General features: G+C 39.0%; 2 protein-coding genes across 2 annotated transcripts; both read right to left on the reverse strand.

Moving 5' to 3' along the window:
* Window positions 1-11: 11 nt before the first annotated feature.
* sfxn1 (sideroflexin 1) lies at window positions 12-11,735 on the reverse strand. Its single transcript, XM_033633720.2, has 11 exons — window positions 11,584-11,735; window positions 9,586-9,755; window positions 9,310-9,480; window positions 7,839-7,937; window positions 7,654-7,729; window positions 7,240-7,325; window positions 5,486-5,613; window positions 5,263-5,312; window positions 4,969-5,018; window positions 3,937-3,984; window positions 12-3,783 (listed from the first exon to the last, which is right to left on the reverse strand). The coding sequence occupies exons 2-11, from the start codon at window positions 9,747-9,749 to the stop codon at window positions 3,687-3,689; spliced, it is 969 nt and encodes a 322-aa protein (XP_033489611.1). The 5' UTR covers window positions 9,750-9,755; window positions 11,584-11,735; the 3' UTR covers window positions 12-3,686.
* A 5,259-nt stretch (window positions 11,736-16,994) lies between these two features.
* LOC117260490 (serine/threonine-protein phosphatase 2A catalytic subunit alpha isoform-like) lies at window positions 16,995-21,045 on the reverse strand. Its single transcript, XM_033632440.2, has 7 exons — window positions 20,511-21,045; window positions 19,831-20,040; window positions 19,505-19,678; window positions 19,332-19,421; window positions 18,147-18,308; window positions 17,899-18,017; window positions 16,995-17,758 (listed from the first exon to the last, which is right to left on the reverse strand). Exons 1-7 carry the CDS (start codon window positions 20,610-20,612, stop codon window positions 17,686-17,688), a joined length of 930 nt encoding a protein of 309 aa, XP_033488331.1. The 5' UTR covers window positions 20,613-21,045; the 3' UTR covers window positions 16,995-17,685.
* Window positions 21,046-21,998: the final 953 nt, after the last annotated feature.

Here is a 21,998-nt window from a genome sequence, read left to right on the forward strand (position 1 = left end):
CACACCTGATACAAGATTTCATCAACTTTATTTTATCTAGTTAGTCTAAACATCACATCACCCCAGTGTACTGCAAAAACAAATACCATTTTTGTCATAATATTCTTTTATAAATATTCATTTCAATTAATGCAAACTGTAAATGACTTCTTCCTTTTGAGTCGATTTGTATCGCTTTGGCTGTAGTGACATTTCTGATTTGGTCGATTGAAGCTTGTTAACATAAGGTAGTTAATTAAAGGGGAAATTAGTTCTCATTAGATGCAGTCAGAGGTTAAGGGACACTCAAAAATAATGTCTACTAAAGGGTGAGTTTAGTATTTATCATATTTTCTTACTCCCTTACTCACCTAAGATGTACTGAAAATGTGTTGCAGTCAGGAAACTGAACAGGTTTAACAAGTATCTTTTAAATGTGCAGCATTTAAAGTATGTTATAACATTGTGCTTTTCTGGACTAACACACCTGTACTTGAAAAATGCTACATTCAGTTAACCTTTAACACTAGAATAACAAACTTCACTTCAAACCAGCTAGGGAACAGCTCCAACTCCAACACATCTCTCCGGAAACACTGACGATCTAAAGTAAACTTACTTATACAGCAATATATGTAAGGAGATTTACAGTATATTAAACATTAAACACCTTACAGAAATTACACACCATGGTGAGCAAACGATGCAGTGGAATCAAATCATTGTTCACAAGCATGTATTTAAAATGTAAACATTTGCATTATTCAAACCAAATTATTTAAAACACACCCTGGATCCTAAAAAAATCATTTTTATGGTTTCAAAATGAGGATAAGTTTGCGAAATGCTGCTTGTTGGATTTGTGGTTTGGAGTCAATCTTTTTTCACTTTCATCCCTGATTTCAAAACGTCCAATGTCGCTGCACCGTCTCCTAGAATCCTTACATACAGTAGCTGTACTGTCCAAAAATACCAGACGGGGCATTACCATCTGAATATGATGACAGGCGCAGAACAACATTACATTGTTACAACATTGCCCTGCACCTGCTTTATCTCTGTGATAGTGTGTGCTGATGCAACCGTATGCAATCACTAAGGTGTGCGTGTTTCACTTAAACAGCAACATATAGTGAAATACTGAGCGAGGTCAATGAACAAAGATTTTATCTGGGAACTCACCAGGCTGAGGTCAAAGTAACGCTGTACGAGTCGTCCACAGAGCAGGTCGAGTTCATAACAGCAAATATTTAAAACACATATTAGTTTGATGGATCCATCTGTTTAGCATCCTTGCCTTGAAAAAATACTATCTTGAGAATGTTTTTGGCATTTCCCCCCCAATACTGACGTCCATATCTAATATATGTATATATAAATATACTGTAATACTTCAAAAACAATATGATAAAACTGCCACATAAATCTGAAATGTGTCACTTTGTGCGCTAATAATCAAACCTCTTAGGATGCTGCATTAAGGTACAGAAGAGAGATACCATACAAGTCTGTGTAAGGCATTAATGAGTTGAATTTTGGTGGTCACATGATCCTGGATTCAGGGTCCCCACACATTTTAATCAAAACTTTTCCATGGCACGTTATAATACTTAATTACATATGTATATTTGATTGAATCACCAGGACACAACAGTCTGATGCTGATGTACCACTGCAGCAGAATCCCAGTCAAGCTAATGTTAGGTATCCATCAGTGCCGACTGTCACCAGCATCATTTAGCCTTCTACCACACTGTCAGTGAGTGGTCCATGTAACGCTTATCAGTTCAATTATCCATTCAAAAAATGAAAATTAGAAAACTGAATTCACTTTTTTTATACATTGATTTGTCAGATCAATGTATAATTAGGATTTTAAATTTGCTTTTTTAATATTTTATTTGTGGAATGCTGGATAGAAAAATGGAAACTTTGAAAACAGAAAATCAGAAGTCCATCTCACGCTTATCAGTTTAAATGAAATTTAGAAAACTGGACAGTTGTGAACACACAGATAAGAAATAAAAGCTCTTTGATTTTCTACTTTCAAATTTTCTATCTATCCAACATTCCACAAATACAAAATAAAAAATGACTCAAAAATCTTAATTATAGATTAAAAATACAAAAAAAAAAAAAAAAAACACTTTTAGAAAATGTAACTAAATTTTCTAATTTTTATTTTTGTATGGAAAATTGAGCTGATAAGCGTTACATGGACCGTGAATATTCAGCCTGAGATCTCAGTGTGAACGCCTCAGTTAACCCGCTAGATAACTTTTTTTTTGGCATTTTCCTGTTTCTCTACTTATGAGACGGTGTGTTTCCTTCCCCCAAAAGTGGGCGTGGCCTTGGCGATGACATGATGTCAGTGTGGTCTGCGGTCCTCATGAGATATTTGTGACATTTCAAGAGCGATGCAGCACTAGATCTTAAATTATTAGTTAATACGAGGAATGTATTTCACGTCAAGTTAGACATGTTGTGAGATTTTTTACGAACATGTTCTAAAATATGAAGAAAACAATGTGTTTCCAAAACTTTTCCAAAGCATTCTGTTAATTCCAAACCATTTCCAAGCCTGGAAAACATTATATAACTTTTATAACTTTTACAGTAACTTCATGTGGGAACCCTGTAGATTAACTATTGCTGATAGGATGAGCTGTAGTAATCCCCCAAAGGATAAAAGATGAGGGATTAGGTGAGTGAGAACCAGTGTGTTTGTCACTAAAATTACCATTAATAACACATTTAGTCACCACTGTTCAGCTCTCCTGAGTGTGGCCTCCGTGTGACAGATAAAAATGATTTTTTACAGAGGTTAAATCATATAAGGAGTGGTTTGTTCATGCATGTTTGGCAAGCAGAATAAATAGTATGATAGAAATGTATTATCATCATCATTATTATTATTATTATTATTATTATTATTATTATTAAGACATCAAATAGCACCGTGTTGGCCCATCAATGGTTGCCACCATCATAGCATCACATTTTATAGGATGGATCCCTGGAAAGTTGTTTTCAGATTCATGATTAGATGTCAGAGGCCTCACGGCTCACTGATTGTGACTCATTTGGCAAAATGAACTGAATTACAGTGAGTTAAAGTCAATGCCATTCTTTGAAATAACACTGTCAAGAGTGAGAGGTTGTAATTATTAATGAGGTCTAAAAAACTGTGAGTACAGATTTGGCAAATGCACAAACTGCAGAGGTCTCTGTATAATCAATGTTAAAATCTGATTATAATCAATTGTAATGCAGGTAGGAAATAAGATGACTGCCAACCTCAGGTAGGAGAGTGTGAAAATGGTTTTGGCGGCGAGGTACGATCGACAAAGTCACCAACTTAAGAAAAGACAAAAAATACTGCACAGGAAAAAAATGTCCACCTAAAACAACCTTACACTGGCCTCTGTACAGTATCTGTCATGATGACATCAGACTTTTCATCGGGCCCAGTCAGAGAACTTCTTCTCTAGCAGTTACATTAAAATCAACAATCACATCGACAAAAGCAAACATCTCGTTACGAAGAGACTGACTGAGAGAGGGAGTCCTCAGATATCCATCTGAATGGTGGAGATGAGGAGACACAAACTTAACTTTGGCACGCTGAATGAAGAGGGCTGGCAGAGAGGCGAGGACTGAGCCTGCAGCTGTGTTATGGCAGTGTTTGGGTGAAGGGGGCCGCACACTCATAGCCCTTTGTTAAAGTAGACCCTCTCCACTCCTGGATGGCTGGCCCGGATTTTCTCCTGCAGCTCCGGCTCCAGGCGGCTGACTGACATGGAGCTGGATCAGGCGGAGGAATGGGAGAAATGCAGGGGTTACTGGGTCAAACACATGTAGGCGTATTATGCAATTTTTCAAAGAGAAAAACTCGGGGCAAGTCTCTGACAGACTTGTCACTGTTATCTCAGGGTCAAGTGTTGACATTTCACTCACCTCTTCTGAGGGAACAATGCGCAGCACAGTGGAGTGGCAAACACCAGACTGAAAAAGAGAGGCAGATCTATGAAACACACAGGCCTACAGTCCACAGCTTCTTGTTCTGACATGATCAGATCTGAGCAAAAAGATACCTGACAGACAAGAGTGAGGGTGAATTCAACTGTGTGGTCATAGCAAGGTGGTTGTTTCTCGTGTACCCGGAGAAAACCCACGCTGACACGGGGAGAACATGAAAATTCTGCACAGAAGGGCTCCCCCACCCTGGGGTTCAAACCAGGAACCCTCTTGCTGTGAGGCGACAGTGCTAACCACTGCACCACCATGATTAAATTCGATTCTGTTCCAGATTAAACTCGAAACCACCTTGCAATGGGATCGCTTCAGCTGTCACACAGTGGTTCGCGACGAATGTGGGCCAAGGACGTTAAGCAAGGGGGGGGGGGCTAATAGACCCTTCCCTACTTACAACCCCCACCACAGGCGCCCTTATTTGGATCACACCCTTCTTCGAAGTCATCTACACACCAGCAAAGTTTCATTTACCATGCTCACCATCTTAGTTAGCATGTTAGCATTCTAACATTTAAGAATGAGCACTAAACACAAAGTATAGCTGAGGCTGGTGGTGGGGGGGGATTAGCTGCTCAAATCGCTGTCATGTCACATGAGCTGAACTGAAGAAATGTTGCACATGGTTTTACTTGGTCTTTCTGAAGTGACATGAGGCAAAATGGAGCCAGGAAAAAATCAGCAAAGCACGTAGCAGGATATGTGGATTATTTTTCAGATGAAGATGGGAGAAGACCTGTTGTAAAAGGGCTGTGATTGGCTGATTGAGCTTCACGGTATTATCGAGGGAACTAACAAACCTCAAGAGCACATTCCTCTTGAAATACATAACAGAAGTTTAAAGTGACATAAATCTCAGCATAATCCACACTTCATGTTTGCTGTGAGAAATGAAGTTGAAATTTCAAAGTCATTTCACACGGCTGCTTATCAGGAGGACCATCTCTGACGACTCACCAGAATCCCACCAGGCTGACTTGAATAGGTGCACTCATCCATGGGAACTTCTGAAAAGACCAGGCAGAAAAACGAATGAGGGGCACAAAAGCAGTGGTGAATTCCCACAGTAGAGCGGCCTCATGTTCTCAGTGCTTTTCATTCCTCTGATGTGTGATTACGAAAAGAAAGCCCGAGTGGCAGACACAGCATGGAACGTGAGGTTACAACCATTTAACAGAAACCTTTGTGGTATTTTAAACCTCTGATGATGAGGTTACTGAGTGTCTGTAAATGTTTCAGAAATACACCCACCCTCAGAAAGGCCTTCTTCTCCAAATGGTTCATCAAAAACGGAGGGATAGCTGAAAAGACACGGGTAAAATATAACTGCACAATGTATTTTCAACCAAATTTGCTGGTCTAAAGCTTTAATTTTGCTTCCTTTTAATTACTGATGCCACAAGCTGTCAGTGGAAGAGTTTACAAACCTAACAGCAGATGTGTAAGTGGACAGATGATACAAAGATATACATACCCATTCCTGGAGAGGCCATGAGGATTCTGGAGACCACAACCTGAGTGATAGCCTGCTGAGCAGCTTTTGTTGACTCTCCTAACCTGTTGTCATTCTCATCTGTTATAGGAATGCCGTGTTGGAGTTCTCTGAAGACAGACAGCAGAGCAAATTACATTAATCCAACGTGACCTTTTACTACGCCTAATAAAGCCGGGCTCAAACTACAGGAGTTTCACAATCCTAACTGATTTTGAAATCAGGTTGCGTCACGCACATTAGAAGAGACTTCACAGAAGTTCTTCTCTCTAATCCAAACATGCACACACCCCAAAATTAGTAAATAGTGGCGCCTTAAACACAAAAGGGAATTATTAAAATCATCCTGCCAGAGGGAGCATGAATGCACCACATAATGTGATCTCAGATGTAAGCAGATACTTCAGAGACTGACGTAGACAAGGAAAATATAAAATCCATGTTTTATAGTTTGCTTGGATGTGGTGCAACAACTTGCTGTAATGTTATCAATGTTTTGCAGCGAGGAAACAAAAGCAGAAGGCAGAATGAGTCAGGGTGAGAAAATGGTTGGGGAGATGGGGTCCACATGGGTTGTCTATTCTTCAGCAACAACTGTCAGTTTTATTCTGGCAACAGTAGAATGCTAGTAGAACGGAGCTAGAATTTTTTACCGTTGTTTGGCAACACTCTAAGCTGCTCCGTACTGACATGATCATAAGCGTAATCATCCAGATTTTAAAGGTCCAGCATAAAGGATTTAGCATGATTGTCGCGACTACTATCAATGAACAAAAACGCTAAGAGGCTGAGTGGGCTCACAACTGTGACTCATTCAAAGTTTTCCATGCTAAAGTCCAACGATGCCTTCTGTGATGACTTATGAAACAAACATCTGAATAACTAAAGCAAAATGAGATAAAACAGAATATTACTAAAGTGATTATGTTATGTTATATCATGAACAGAAAGTATCAGAACCAAGAACGCACTGTCTTTTACTGAAACTACACCTGTGCCAATTACTACCAGAAGTGAAAGTGAGTAAAAGAATGTGTGCGGCCTAAACAAATAATAACCAACAGAGGTTAAATACATATCCTGGCCCGTACAGGGATATGTAATACTCATAGCTATGTTTCCACTACTTTATAATCACCTAAAAATAGGAACTGATGTGTTTGTTACCTTAGAATGAGCCGTTTACATCTATATACAGAGGGGTCCTCTTCCACGGAGCCCACCATGTTGTTTTACAGGAGCCCAGAATGGACAAACCAAACACTGGCTCTAGATAGGGCCATTTGCATTTTTGAGTTTTCGCATCGACCAGCATCATTCTCCTACGCGCTGGAGAGGTGTCACTTCTGACACCTCTCCACTAGATGCCACTAAAACCTACACACTAGACCTTTAAATCCTAAATATGAAACATGTTTGAAATTATAAGGTGGCCCTGGTGAGTCCGCGAGCAGCTGCATTACCCAATAATTGGGGTCGAGCCATGGTACAGACCGTGGTCACAGCAGGCCAGATTGCTCCTCTGACTGTCAGGAAGGATGAGTCGGGGATAAATTGGCTCAGAACACCTGTAGTCTGAGCCCTGTTTGAGAGGAACGTCCCTAAAATCTTTGTTTCCAAGGACATTTTCACTACTGGTGTTGTGTCTTCTCAAGGTCAAAGCCATTGCGTATGACAATTATCAGCACCCTTGGAAACAATGACGCACTTTGCAGAGTGTTGCATGTCCTCTTTACCTTTGTCTCATCAGTGGGATGTTGATACAATTAGCAGCAGCGACAGCAGCAAATGGAACAAACCGTCCAATCAGGGGTGAGACGTGCTACAGCGGGAGAGAGGAGGCATAAAAACAGGGGGAAGAAATTAATGTTTGGCTCTGCTGTACTCTGACAGCACAACTGATCAGACCAGCGGAAGATACTGCAGCTTATATTTCAGATCCTGTACATGTAGGCTTTTGATGGATAACACTAGTCACTATAAAAGCTGGCAGGACAACATGCTGATACGAGGGCATGACCCCGTACATAATGTGGCTCTTCTATGACAAAGAGACTATTTGTGCGTGGTTAACTTCATGTCAGCACACCCGTGCGGCTGAGGTCAATACATTAAAATGAGATGTAGAATGGGGTTAGATGAACTGATACCTTTGTTAGTGCATTTAGTCCTAGAGCGGTGGCAACTGCCCCTGTGGTGGCAGACACATAAGCTGTGCCAAGCTGACTGCAAACAAAAGAGTCACCGGTCACATCACACACACACAAAAAAAAAAAAACAGTTGAATTAAAGGGTTAATATGAGTCAACGTCTGTGCCAAGTGTCTGTCTCTTACTTGACCGTGATTGGAGCATCGCCGCTCCGGTTGGTATAGTTGACTATTGCGTTGAAAGACTGATTGATCCACTGCCAGAACAACACGGCTGGAGTTGTCCTGCAAGATTGACAACAGCAGAGTCATTAGCAAGAGCAGTGTAGGAGAATTCACAGAAGGGCAGTGGTGCAGCATGCTGGCTTTAGTATGGAAACTAACTGTATTCAGAAGAGTTTAAATCAGGGGTGTCAAATTTACGACCTTTGGGACTGATTTCAGCGTCTGCCAAAGGGTCCAGTCTGGCCCACTGGATGACTTTGCACACCTAATATTGATGCACTTGTGAAGGCTAAGGGGTGCCAGGTTTCAGGGTCAAGTAAAATGCTGCTTCATATTTAAAGATACTGAACACTGTGCAAAATATAGTCAATCAGCAGCTTCAGTGCAAAAGGATCTATCAAACTTCTATCTTAAAACAATATTGGTGGAGCTCTGTTGCTAAGCACAGCCAAAACTGTTGATTTGTAAATGGTTTGTGAGGTAGGGGATGACTTCACCTGCTTCCTCAACAGCTCTCACTTAAGCTTGGTGTGTTGATGCCAGCATTACTACACAGGAGTGGAAGCATGTGTGGGAGTGTATGGAAATATGCACATGTAATGACAGTGAGTAGCAGACTGTGGAAGAACTGGAACATATCAATGATCTGTTCATCATCTGTATTGTGAACTGCTGAACATCTTTGGACCGTGTGTCTTTACAGTAAAAAGAAGGGAACATTTGGGGGTGTTATCTATATGTTATTACGCAATGGTTTTACTGGTCCGGCCCACTTGAGATAAAACTGAGCAGTATGTGGCCCGCACACTAAAATGAGTTTGGTTTACATTATCAAAAATACGGATAACTAGTCTTATACCAATATTTTCCTTTACAGATGTCCTTAAGTCCTGCATAGGTAACTCTATTCAAGTGTGACAGTGTGATGGTGAGCCAGGATACACAATACCACGTTTAAACTGAAGCAGCTCAATGGAATTCAGCTATTGACACCTCTGTTACTAACTACTGTACCATGCCTGTAATCAAGGCTGCACCACATATCAGTGTCGCAGTGTGAGACTGGATACTTTCTTAGATTTTTTATATCGTAAGTGTCGCCTTTTCCTGTGTTTTAAAGGCTGCATTACAGTAAAATGATGTCCTGCTCTTAACTTCTCACTCAATTATTTGCCTTTACCCACACAGTCATTAAATCCACATTACTGATGATTATTTATCAAAAATCTCATGTGTATATGGTTTATAACGCACCAATAGTCATCCCTACAGTATCTTCACAATATTGATAGTGAGGTAATTGTTTAAATATGTTGTGATACTTGATTTTCTTCATATCACCCAACCCTACCTGTAATGGTAGGGCTGGGTTTAATTCATAAGCATGGTTTTAACGGTCAGAGTCTAACAATGAAATGTGACATGCCCTTACTTGTAAAATGTCATCATGCATCCTGTGATCGTCATGTTCATTGGAACCTGCGCTGACATGCGGCCAATCAGTATCATCTTCTCCCCAGTATCGGGATGGAAAGCAGAGTCAAAAACATATTTGGCTCTCCACAGTTCATCTTCTGTCAGTCCTGGAGAGACTATACCTTTCCTAGGAGGCAGTAAAAATAACAATGAGAGCAAACCTTTTCATTAGAGCACTAAATTAACATCATGTTACTGGTGTATTAATACTGTTAGGTGTAGCCTGGTTTACCTGTAGTCAGTGATGACTTTGTGTGCGTGTGCTAGTTGTTCGTTGGTGAGGAGAATGTTCCTGGGGTCTGTGACTGTGAAGAAATGTTTGGCCCGGCCTACAAATGTGCTCTGGTCCCACCGGGGCTCCTTGATGTTTATGGAAGTGGATAGCTCTGCTGCCATATTTATCTGGGGAAAGGAAAATGTTACAGTAATCGTATCAGGTATTTGTCAGCAGAGCACAAAAGTATGCAGGACTGATGCTTCAAGGTTCAAGGATTTCAGTCGCCTTCTTCTGAGGCAAATAGATAGAAACAGGGATGGCACAAAAAAACGCACAAGTTCTCTGAGGATCAGTTATCTAGAATAACTGTTTCATAACTGCATTGTGTCGGGCTGACACTGTCTGATATTGTTCCAGGATTTCAGGGGCCCTGCTCCGCCACTCACCCCGGGAGTGGCATTCCCTCACTACTTGTTTTCTCCTGCAGACACAAGTCAGCGAAGGAGGACTCGTGAAAATAACGCTCCTCTCTGGATTGCCATGCTGCTTATTCAGCATAATGTTGCTATGGTGATGGCTGACCTGACACAAGGGTTGTGAAGCAGTAAATTGCAAAGCCCTATTATGGGCGCGCACCAACCCCCAAACTGTGGCTGAAAAGCAGCTCTTGGAGAGTGACAAAGCCCACTGCATGTGCGTTGTGAATGACAGTGATCGGCTGCACAAAGTTTTTATCATTTCTAATCATAAACTACAAATTGCATAAGGGTTAGGTGATGAAAGCACAATGGGTTATGCAATATTTTATTATCACCACCACTAGTGAGTATTTCATTAAAGTTTTTTATGCATTTATGGTCTCATAATGCAAAACCAGATAAGACTGGCTTGTGCTGAATACACACTGCACTATCAAAAACATCAGCTCTGTGTATGTGCTGCAGCATGCTCCATGCTCCCAGTGTATGTGTGTGTGTGTGTGTGTGTGTGTGTGTGTGTGTGTGTGTATCCAGATAACCCAGTCTGATCTGGTTTTTAACCATTTGCGTCTCGCTCCAGCTGAACCACAGGGTGACACACCAAAGTGCTGCGAGACAATGTAGGATGAGCAACAGCATGATGAAACTCCACCTGAAATTGCACCAAAGATGGCTGCTCGATTGCCAATAAAACAAAACTGTCTTGTTTGCTGGCGTGCAGGCGGCGTGCTGTCTCTTTAAATTGAATTAAACTCCATGAGATTGTCACAAGATCACAACAAAACACCCCCCTTCCTCTGAGTGTCCAATGAAACACTGTATGAGTTGGTTTGAACAGCGGCTGCAGTGCAAAGCCTGCTATAAAATCCTAGTTAATGGCATTAATATACTAATAACCCAAGTGATGAAGGTGATGTAAAGAGGACTGAACTTTGGACTGACACGGCCTTTGATCTATAAACGCTCTGCTGCCGCTGCCCTCACTCTCAGCCAATCAAAGGGCGGCCTGCGTGGCTACACATTAACCTGCAATTCACAACAACTCCTTACAATCAAATAAATCATCCGCACCCTGCACGCAGCATCTCATCAGAGACACTATAAGCTTCATTTCCTGTGTATCCATCACACTGGAAATAGCTGCTTTCTGTGTGTGGTGGCGGGGTAAACATGCTCTGTGACTGGATACGGTTAATTGTTCAACCCGACGTAGACCAGTCAAATCTGGACTGTAACTGGAGGTGCTGCGGCATCTGAACACAGCTCTCAAACCTTTACCACGTATTACAAAACAAAGCATCATTTCAAAACGACTAATTAGACATGGCATCTGTCCAGCCCGATGATTGTCCAGCTGTGCGCCCCAGATTCAACTAGTATCAGCCTGCCACATCCACACATCCAGCGGGCTTCTCCAGGAGCCCCGCGCAGTCTAATAACAGTTTCCCCGACCTCGGACTCAAAGTGCACGCCGGTCCTCTCCACGTCGACGTCTTCGTTGATCCATTATAACAAATATGGACAGTTTACTTACTGCACTGTGGGCTCCGGCGGTCCGCAAGAGGTGTCCCTGAAAGGCTGCAGCCAGCTAATTTTACATGCAGCAGCGTCAGCGCAGCTCCAGAGCGCACAGATAGAGGCACATCCCCCCAGCGTCAGGACCTCACGCAGCAAAGTAAAAGTCCTGCCTCACAGCGGAAATCCACACTGCATAACATCACAGCTGTGACCATAAGTGAGCGACAGGGGTAAATGTCTTAGAAACGCATGATGACTTTCTACCCTTTCATGAAGCAGTAACATCTCAGCTAAACACCTGAGGTGGCAAATTGAGTTTGGTTTCACCACGTCCTCTAAATGAGGCTTTTATTTCCGAGCACCACATCCGCTCATTGCTTTGACATTTTCGACACATTGATTCACAGGCTGTAAATCATTAATAGCTGGTAAAACTTTGGATTTGCACATAACAGCATCACAATGATGGACCGCACTAATAAGAGTCATTTAAAACAAACAAAGCGCTGTTTGGTTCATAACATAAATAAATAAGAAAATCATGCAACAAAATTACAAGCAAAATGAGTCATCGATGGCACCTTAAGAATCATGATATATCAAATAACCAGGGGCGGATCATGACCATGATCATGACACAGCGAGCTCCGGGGCACAGACATGTAGAAGGCCCCACCACCTCCCCTACACACCACAGGGAACACACATAGACACTGTGGTGATTTTGCTTCTTCTCCTTTTTTTCCATTTCTTTTTATCATTTAGTGTCCCTTCATAGTCATTTTGTGTCTTATTTGGTTTTGGTTAATTTGTGTCTCTAATGTAATATTCTGTAGGTAATTTTGTGTCTTTCTTGGTCGTTTTATGTCTTGTAGTCATTTTGTGTCTTTTTTGGTCGTTTTATGTCTTGTAGTCATTTTGTGTCTTTTTTTTTTGTTAATTTGTGTCTCTAATGTAATTTTCTGTAGGTAATTTTGTGTCTTTTTTGGTGGTTTTATGTCTTGTAGTCATTTTGTGTCTTTTTTTTGGTTAATTTGTGTCTCTAATGTAATTTTCTGTCAGTAATTTTGAGTCTTTTTTTGGTTAATTTGTGTCTCTAATGTAATTTTCTGTAGGTAACTGTATGTCTTTTTTGGTCGTTTTATGTCTTGTAGTCATTTTGTGTCTTTTTTTTGTTAATTTGTGTCTCTAATGTAATTTTCTGTAGGTAATTTTGTGTCTTTCTTAGTCGTTTTATGTCTTGTAGTCATTTTGTGTCTTTTTTGGTCGTTTTATGTCTTGTAGTCATTTTGTGTCTTTTTTTTGTTAATTTGTGTCTCTAATGTAATTTTCTGTAGGTAATTTTATGTCTTTTCTGGTCGTTTTATGTCTTGTAGTCATTTTGTGTCTTTTTTTGGGTTAATTTGTGTCTCTAATGTAATTTTCTGTAGGTAATTTTATGTCTTTTTTTGGTCGTTTTATGTCTTGTAGTCATTTTGTGTCTTTTTTTTGTGTTAATTTGTGTCTCCAATGTAATTTTCTGTAGGTAATTTTGTGTCTTTTTTGGTCGTTTTATGTCTTGTAGTCATTTTGTGTCTTTTTTTGTGTTAATTTGTGTCTCCAATGTAATTTTCTGTAGGTAATTTTGTGTCTTTTTTGGTAGTTTTATGTCTTGTAGTCATTTTGTGTCTTTTTTTTGGTTAATTTGTGTCTCTAATGTAATTTTCTGTAAGTCATTTTATGTCCTTTTTGGTCGTTTTATGTCTTGTAGTCATTTTGTGTCTTTATTTGGTTAATTTGTGTCTCTAATGTAATTTTCTGTAGGTAATTGTATGTCTTTTTTGGTCGTTTTATGTCTTGTTGTCATTTTGTGTCTTTTTTTGGTTAATTTGTGTCTCTAATGTAATTTTCTGTAGGCAATTTTGTGTCTTTTTTGGTCGTTTTATGTCTTGTAGTCATTTTGTGTCTTTTTTTTGTGTTAATTTGTGTCTCTAATGTAATTTTCTGTAGGCAATTTTGTGTCTTTTTTGGTCGTTTTATGTCTTGTAGTCATTTTGTGTCTTTTTTTTGTTAATTTGTGTCTCTAATGTAATTTTCTGTAGGTAATTTTGTGTCTTTCTTGGTCGTTTTATGTCTTGTAGTCATTTTGTGTCTTTTTTGGTCGTTTTATGTCTTGTAGTCATTTTGTGTCTTTTTTTGGTTAATTTGTGTCTCTAATGTAATTTTCTGTAGGTAATTTTATGTCTTTTCTGGTCGTTTTATGTCTTGTAGTCATTTTGTGTCTTTTTTTTGGGTTAATTTGTGTCTCTAATGTAATTTTCTGTAGGTAATTTTATGTCTTTTTTTGGTCGTTTTATGTCTTGTAGTCATTTTGTCTTTTTTTTGGTTAATTTGTGTCTCTAATGTAATTTTCTGTAGGTAATTTTGTGTCTTTTTTGGTCGTTTTATGTCTTGTAGTCATTTTGTGTCTTTTTTTTTGGTTAATTTGTGTCTCTAATGTAATTTTCTGTAAGTCATTTTATGTCTTTTTTGGTCGTTTTATGTCTTGTAGTCATTTTGTGTCTTTTTTTGGTTAATTTGTGTCTCTAATGTAATTTTCTGTAGGTAATTGTATGTCTTTTTTGGTCGTTTTATGTCTTGTTGTCATTTTGTGTCTTTTTTTGTTAATTTGTGTCTCTAATGTAATTGTCTGTAGGCAATTTTGTGTCTTTTTTGGTCGTTTTATGTCTTGTAGTCATTTTGTGTCTTTTTTTTGTTAATTTGTGTCTCTAATGTAATTTTCTGTAGGCAATTTTGTGTCTTTTTTGTTCGTTTTATGTCTTGTAGTCATTTTGTCTTTTTTTTGGTTAATTTGTGTCTCTAATGTAATTTTCTGTAGGTAATTTTGTGTCTTTTTTGGTCGTTTTATGTCTTGTAGTCATTTTGTGTCTTTTTTTTGGTTAATTTGTGTCTCTAATATAATTTTCTGTAAGTCATTTTATGTCTTTTTTGGTCGTTTTATGTCTTGTAGTCATTTTGTGTCTTTTTTTGGTTAATTTGTGTCTCTAATGTAATTTTCTGTAGGTAATTGTATGTCTTTTTTGGTCGTTTTATGTCTTGTTGTCATTTTGTGTCTTTTTTTGGTTAATTTGTGTCTCTAATGTAATTTTCTGTAGGCAATTTTGTGTCTTTTTTGGTCGTTTTATGTCTTGTAGTCATTTTGTGTCTTTTTTTTTGGTTAATTTGTGTCTAATGTAATTTTCTGTAGGTAATTTTATGTCTTTTTTGGTCGTTTTATGTCTTGTAGTCATTTTATGTCTTTTTTTTGTGTTAATTTGTGTCTCTAATGTAATTTTCTTTAGGTAATTTTGTGTCTTTTTTTGGATTAATTTGTGTCTCTAATGTAATATTCTATAGGTAATTTTATGTCTTTTTTGGTCGTTTTATGTCTTGTAGTCATTTTGTGTCTTTTTTGTGTTAATTTGTGTCTCTAATGTAATTTTCTGTAGGCAATTTTGTGTCTTTTTTGGTCGTTTTATGTCTTGTAGTCATTTTGTCTTTTTTTTGGTTAATTTGTGTCTCTAATGTAATTTTCTGTAGGTAATTTTGTGTCTTTTTTGGTTGTTTTATGTCTTGTAGTCATTATGTGTCTTTTTTTTGGTTAATTTGTGTCTCTAATGTAATTTTCTGTAGGTCATTTTGTGTCTTTTTTTTATTAATTTGTGTCTCTAATGTAATTTTCTGTAGGTCATTTTATGTCTTTTTTGATCGTTTTATGTCTTGTAGTCATTTTGTGTCTTTTTTTTGGTTAATTTGTGTCTCTAATGTAATTTTCTGTAGGTAATTTTGTGTCTTTTTTTATTAATTTGTGTCTCTAATGTAATTTTCTGTAAGTCATTTTATGTCTTTTTATGTCTTGTAGTCATTTTGTGTCTTTTTTTTGGTTAATTTGTGTCTCTAATGTAATTTTCTGTAGGTAATTTTGTGTCTTTTTTGGTCGTTTTATGTCTTGTAGTCATTTTGTGTCTTTTTTGTGTTAATTTGTGTCTCTAATGTAATTTTCTGTAGGTCATTTTGTGTCTTTTTTTGGTTGTTTTGCCCCATTTTGTAGTTGTCCCTTCAAAGTCATTTTGTGTCTTATTTGGTCATTTTATGTCTCCTTGTAGTCATCTTGTAGTTCTTTGAGGTAATTTTGTTTTGTTTGGGTTTTTTTTTAAATGATCATTATTTTGTGTCTTTTTTTGGTCATTCTGTGTTTCCTTGTTTTTTTTTTTTAGCTAATTTAGAGTCTTTTTGGTTTTGAGTCGCCTCATAGTCAATTGGTGGCTCTTCAATGTGATTTTTTTTTTCACATAATAACTTTTTGTCTTTTTTGGTCATTCTGTCTCTGTCATTTGGTCGCTCTTTGACATCATTTTTTTTTAGATCACTTTGAGTCTTTTTTGGTTGTTTTGTGACTCTTTGTGGTTGTTTTGCTCCTTTTTGTAACCAAGTTGTATCCCTTCATGGTCATTTTATGTCTTTTTTGGTCGTTTTGTGTCTCCTTGTCATCATCTTGTAGCCTTTTGGGGTAGTTTTGTTTGTTTCTTCGTTTGTGTCTTTATTTTGTGTGTGTACTTTATTGGTGTGTGTTTTTGGTCATTTTGTGGCCTCCTCCACAGGCTAGTCAAGCCCGGGCCACTGCGGCAACAGCCTTGTACATGGAGCGCCTGCTCTATCACTAAGCCACCGACGCCCCTTGTTTTGTTCCTTTTGTAGCTAATTTATGTCCCTTCATAGTGATTTTGTGTTGCTTTTGGTCATTTTGTCCCTTTGTAGCCCTTTTAGATACTTTTTTGTGTTTTTGTTTTTTTGGTCATTTTATGTCTATTTTGTGGGTCTTTGGAGACTTTTTGTTGTAATGTCATGGGTTTTTGCTGTGGTTTTGTGCCTATTTTTGGTCGCTTTACCCCTTTTTATAGTTATTTTGTGTCTTAGATTGGTCATTTTGTGTCTCTTTGATGTCGTTTTAAAGTTTTTAATGTAAATTTGTGTGTCCTTTTGGTTGTTTCCGCCCTTATTTGTAGTTATTTTGTGTCCCTTCATAGTAATTTTGTGTCTTTTTTGGTTGTTTTGTGTCTCTTCGCAGTTCTTTTGCATCTCTTTGTTGTCTTTTTGAGTCTCTTCCTGGTTAGTAAGTGTTAGTTCAAGTGACAATTTGCAGCCGACACTTTGGGCCCCTGGGCCTGTGCCTGGTATGCCCTTTCAATCATCCATCCTTGGACACGCCTGTAATAAAATGAAAAATAATAGTCAAAAATATATACATAACAGTAAATTAAAGTACCATAATTCCTGCACATTCACAGCAACCCTGATAATCACCATGTTGATTATTCTGTCAGAATTGATCATAAGCAGTTTTTGTGTGTCTGTTTCCATCTAGTGGTGACTGGTGAAAGGGAATAATGCCACAAACTGTGCCTAAAGTAATGACGAAGCAACTTCAGTCTTTATTTCGTATAGCTGTGGCTGCAAAACATTAAGTTATTTTTTTTTACAACTGATGTCATTTGTACCAATAATGCCTACTTAAATGAATTACATCGACTCCCATAAGAGACAGCAGAGCAGAATAAGAGCTACTTACACTATAACAGGGTATAAAAAAGAACATCGTCTGTCAGTGCCATGTGATAAAAATCAAATACAAAAGTGCAAAGAGAACATATTCATTTCCGACGTCTAACCCTATCATCTCACTTCACAAAATAAACTGTTGCGCTTCCGTTACAAAAAAGAAAGAGTCACATTATAGTTACTGCAACCTTTGATTTGAGGCCATGCCAAGTGAAAGATGCAGCTTACATACTGTACATGGAAACACTCTGGTCATCATTAACATCCTAACACAAAGATTACTTACATTTAGTTGTTATTCTCAGCATTCATGTTTCCTGACAAACCAGCAGGTATTGTGACGGTATTGTTCATAGTAGCAGTCATGTCTAGCAATAAAAACATCATGCACAGAGAGGAAAAAGTTGAAAGGATGGTGGTCTTTAGCTAGATGTGATAGTTTCCATTTCATTGTGATTATGGCACACATTTTTTTTTGGTCCATAGGGTTATGAATGCTTCTTTTCTCTGTGTAGCCGCTTGCCATCCTCTACAGGGATCTTTACAGGAAGTAGTCTGGCGTACGCCGCGTCACATGGGGCTCCCCTCTGCGTGGTGCGGGGTCGAACTGTAGGCTAAAGAAAACAACGAGCAAAGCGCCTCGTCAACTCACATTTTTAGATTTATCATCAATGATTCATTGTTAAGAAAGTGCCAAAAGTCCCTCTTTAAAAAAAAAAAAACAGACACATTTATGTCACAAAAATGTACTTACAAGGAGTATTTCAATGTGTCATCAAGTTCCATGATTGCTGCCTGGTTTCCACAACGATAACAATAGTTTGGCGCACTGAAGATCGTCACTACGTTGCGGTCGTGGCACCAATTATAACCCTAGATCAAGAGATTACCTGTATGTTACCTATTTGAAATTCACAACAAGTATTGCCAAGCTACATCTGCAGTGTCTCCAATTTTTAAAAAACTGAATTACTTTCAGCAGATAAACAAAAGTTTAAATACCTCCATCACCAGCTGGTGGGCTCTTGAAACCAAAGTTAGGCCGTTTGCGTGGTTGAAGGTCTCAGAAATGTCCTGCCCGAAGGTGTAACCAGCACCACGGGGTGAGATGCCCCAGCCACCACGGTCATCTGGGTCTGACCATAACAAGTCACACATTGGACCCTGAAACACGGAGGAAATATTAGTGTTGTTCAGTTCGTTGTACATGCAAACACAAAATCTATCTAATGTGTATACGTTTAAGACTTTTATGAGGGCTACTATTAAGAAATACCACAATTATTAATTAATAAGTCACTGCTTAATCTTTAAATTGTCTGGAAACTGTGACAAATAAAACCAGAAGAACATACAAATAGTTAAATGATTATTAAAACTGTTGCTGATTAATTTTCTCAGGGAGACTACAGGTGTCAGAGATATACATTTGGTGCTTTATTACATTTTTTAAGACAATTTTAATTCAATTTAAGACCAATTTTTAGACAAATACTCCTTTTTTTATATTCAAATCAGCAGAAAAAGTAAACATCAAGCTAAGTGTTACAATTTTGGTCTAGTACAGATGACAGTTTTAGGTAGGAACAGTGTCCTTTAGGAAAGATAGATGTAATAAATCTAGCCATAACTTTTTTCCACATGGCATTGTAACCATTTCTCTGTACAGGTAAATACAACAAGTACAACGTGAGCAGGGTTATTATAGAATAAGCATTTCCTAACAGGTAAGGGGTATTAGGTTTATTAATAGATAGTGTGTCAAGTGTTCACTCTGATGCAGGAGAACTTGACTAATTTTGACAAAAATAAATCCATTGAATATAATAAAATCTTTATGTTGAAATTAAGACCCCAATAATTAAATTATAAGTCCACTTAATGACTTTTGAGGCCTAATACTGAAATGGAATTTAGGACATTTTACAGCCTGTTCATACCCTGTTTCTGTGGCTATACATTTCAGCTCTGAATTTAATAACAAAATCTGATGAACGTGCATGTGTATCAGATTATGATGTAAAAATCGTACAAGCATCATTGCAGCTGTAGGCACCATCATCCTCCTTAATGTAAATGTTGTAGCAAGGATATGTTATAACAATAAATTACAGAATAATCCATAATGTAAAAGGGCCTTCAAGAAAAGTTTGTCAAATGTGTAGAATTTACATGGACTGAGTTTACCTCATGAGGAACCTCCTGCAAGCGATCCAGCGCTCTGATGTGTTCCAGTGTGTCTATTGAAGGGGACAGTCCTCCATGGAGGCAGAAAATCTTACAGAGGAAAGAGAAAATAGATGATGAGTCCCTGTATCTGTGCTTTGTGTCACATCCTACATCTGAATATGCAGCCTTACCTGGTTATCTACCAGCGCAGTGAGGGGCAGATAGTCAAACAGATCTGTGAAGTACTTCCAAACATTGGCATTTCCATATTTCCTTAAGCACTCGTCGTAGAAGCCATACACTTGTGTGATCTGTCTGCTCTCGTGGTTCCCTCGGAGGATCGTGATTCGCTCACGGAACCTTACCTGCAAAGAAAAATGTGTGTATGAGCAAAATGCAAGAATAATCTGCCATAAACATGATCCTTGTCTCAACTCCAAATGCATATCCAAGTTGTGGCTGCCTTGTTTCTAATATATATATCATAGTGTCACAGGCAAAGTGTCTTTTTGCTGACCTTAAGAGAAACCAGGAGAGTAACTGTCTCCACAGAATAGTAGCCCCTGTCCACATAGTCTCCCATGAAGAGGTAGTTAGTGTCTGGAGACTTCCCCCCGATCTTAAACAGCTCCATTAGGTCATGAAACTGACCATGGACATCTCCGCAGACTGTCACCGGACATCTCACCTCCTGCACATTGGACTCCTTTGTCAGGATCTCCTTGGCCTTAAATGGAGGACCAGGAAAAGAGAGGATGATGCTGGTTAACAGGTAACAGAGCATGGTGCACAATGGTCATGTGTTTCACACAAATCTTGTTAATACCCTGACACACTGACTAATCATTATTTTTCAGATTGTGAAGGACACATCAGATAATTATAGTTTGCTGTAGTAGTGCCAGTGCACTCCAGTGAGGAAGAGGTACCAGGAGTGGGCGTAGCTAGGGAAAACATATTTGCAGGCATGCTCCTCCATCTTCTTGGCGAGTTGCTTCCCTTAGCAATGTACTGCATGCAGCTGCAGCCAAATGGTGTGCTCCACAGCAAGGCCACATGCATTAGCTGACGTTAGTCCAAGCAATACTTCCTCCAAGCCCAAAGATTCAGGAGATGTCACAGCTAACGGTCCGCTAACACGGCACAAAGCTACTGACAGGTATTAATAGCTCGCCTGCCTTGCTGCGCAAACCTTACCTTTTCACACAGGACTTTGACCTGATTCTCACTCAGCTGTTTGCACTCGTTCAGTTGTTCAATCCATCCGTCCAACTCCTTGGTGAATGACTTGTCGTCCATGCCTGGTTTGCCGTCAGCTAGCGAGCCGACCAGCTTTGAAATCTCTCAGGAAAACCTCTCACGTTTTGATGTCCCGGCTATGCTACGTCCTAGCAAGCTCCCTGGTCATTCGCAGCTCGTGTGTGTATGTGCGAGCGCGCGCGTGTGAGTGTGTGCTCCGCGAAAACGAATGCGTCAACTGCCCTGCGTCCCTGCAGTTTGGTGGGGACCAAGGTGTTCAGCTCACATGATACAGAAATAATGCTCCTCACCGTGTTAAACTGCTATTCTCACACTGTCAGCTATTAGTATTGTAAATAGACTAGCTGAGAGAAATGAAGACCCAACCCTGCCAACTCTGGTCCACAGCGAGGCTGAGCAACAAATCATATTTACGTCATCGCATCCCTGGTGAGCCCCTCCAGCCGGATCTTAACACACCTCTCAATTATCTGTCCTAACGAGTTAAACATATTTGGTTTGTCTTTATTTTCTTACTTTATGCTTGCTGCTTTTGAGTATTTTGTGTGTCGGTTATTTAAAAAGTGAAATTGCCGGTTGATCTGCCCTCTGCTGGAGGGAATCGGGAACAGTCAGGACCAACGGTTCAACAGCGTCACTAAAACTTCATCATATTCACAGGTTAGCTAGCTACCACCTGAAACATTCCTACGGTTTTATTAACCGTAGCTCGCTTAATAAATAATAGAGGTGATACAATTTTGTTTAGTCTATTTACAATTTGTGACAGGTGGTTGGCTGCAGTTTTAGTTCTCATGGAAAACCATGAGCTTAGCTGTGAAGTCAGAGCTAGTAAGCTAGGTAGCTAATTAGCTACGTAACTTAAGGACTGTTCACTACTTATCAGAGTCAGAGGAGGTGAAACTTTGTTTTTTTGTTTGTTTGTTTTTTATTGTTGTTTGATTGTTTGTTTTTGATTCACTGGAAACTACAAGTATTTTTCCTTAAGCATCCCTGAGTGACTGGCAGAAAATGGATGACCCTTCTTCTAGCCTACCATAAATTATTGTATATTTTAAAATGTACCCTTACGCTTCACACTACGCGACACTTCTGTCCGTTTTGACGGTCACTATGTCAGATTACACGATTGTGGAGTCATAAAATCATGCCGTGACTTGGCCAACGGACATGACAAACTTCCCGATTCTCCACACCAATCATTCCCCGTCGTCTTTCACGACGTTTGTGATGTCATCAGGTTATTCTTGTGCTATTTTTATTACTATTACTATTATTTCAGTCACTGTGTCTGTTCATGTGCCAGCCGAAATGTTGTTGTAGTAATGCAAAAAGTGCCATAAGATGGGCGGAGCTACATTTGAAGTGCAGCATGCAAACTATGCAAATCACTGAATCCTCCACACCCAAGTTTCTGCAAATGTT

Source organism: Epinephelus lanceolatus, chromosome 7 (assembly GCF_041903045.1).
Source record: "Epinephelus lanceolatus isolate andai-2023 chromosome 7, ASM4190304v1, whole genome shotgun sequence".
In the NCBI taxonomy this organism is placed as follows: Eukaryota; Metazoa; Chordata; class Actinopteri; order Perciformes; family Serranidae; genus Epinephelus; species Epinephelus lanceolatus.

What these genes read in the sequence shown, in the direction of transcription:
- sfxn1 (XM_033633720.2), bottom strand. Translation starts at nt 9,749, where the DNA reads ATGGCAGCAGAGCTATCCACTTCCATAAACATCAAGGAGCCCCGGTGG. An exon ending in TGCATGATGACATTTTACAA is followed by an intron (nt 7,938 to 9,309) that starts GTAAGGGCATGT and finishes TCAATCTTGCAG; the next exon opens with GACAACTCCAGCCGTGTTGT. An exon ending in ATCCCACTGATGAGACAAAG is followed by an intron (nt 5,614 to 7,239) that starts GTAAAGAGGACA and finishes GTCTGTCTTCAG; the next exon opens with AGAACTCCAACACGGCATTC.
- LOC117260490 (XM_033632440.2), bottom strand. Translation starts at nt 20,612, where the DNA reads ATGGACGACAAGTCATTCACCAAGGAGTTGGACGGATGGATTGAACAA. An exon ending in CTCTCCTGGTTTCTCTTAAG is followed by an intron (nt 19,679 to 19,830) that starts GTCAGCAAAAAG and finishes TTTTCTTTGCAG; the next exon opens with GTAAGGTTCCGTGAGCGAAT. An exon ending in GACACATTGAAATACTCCTT is followed by an intron (nt 17,759 to 17,898) that starts GTAAGTACATTT and finishes TGTTTTCTTTAG; the next exon opens with CCTACAGTTCGACCCCGCAC.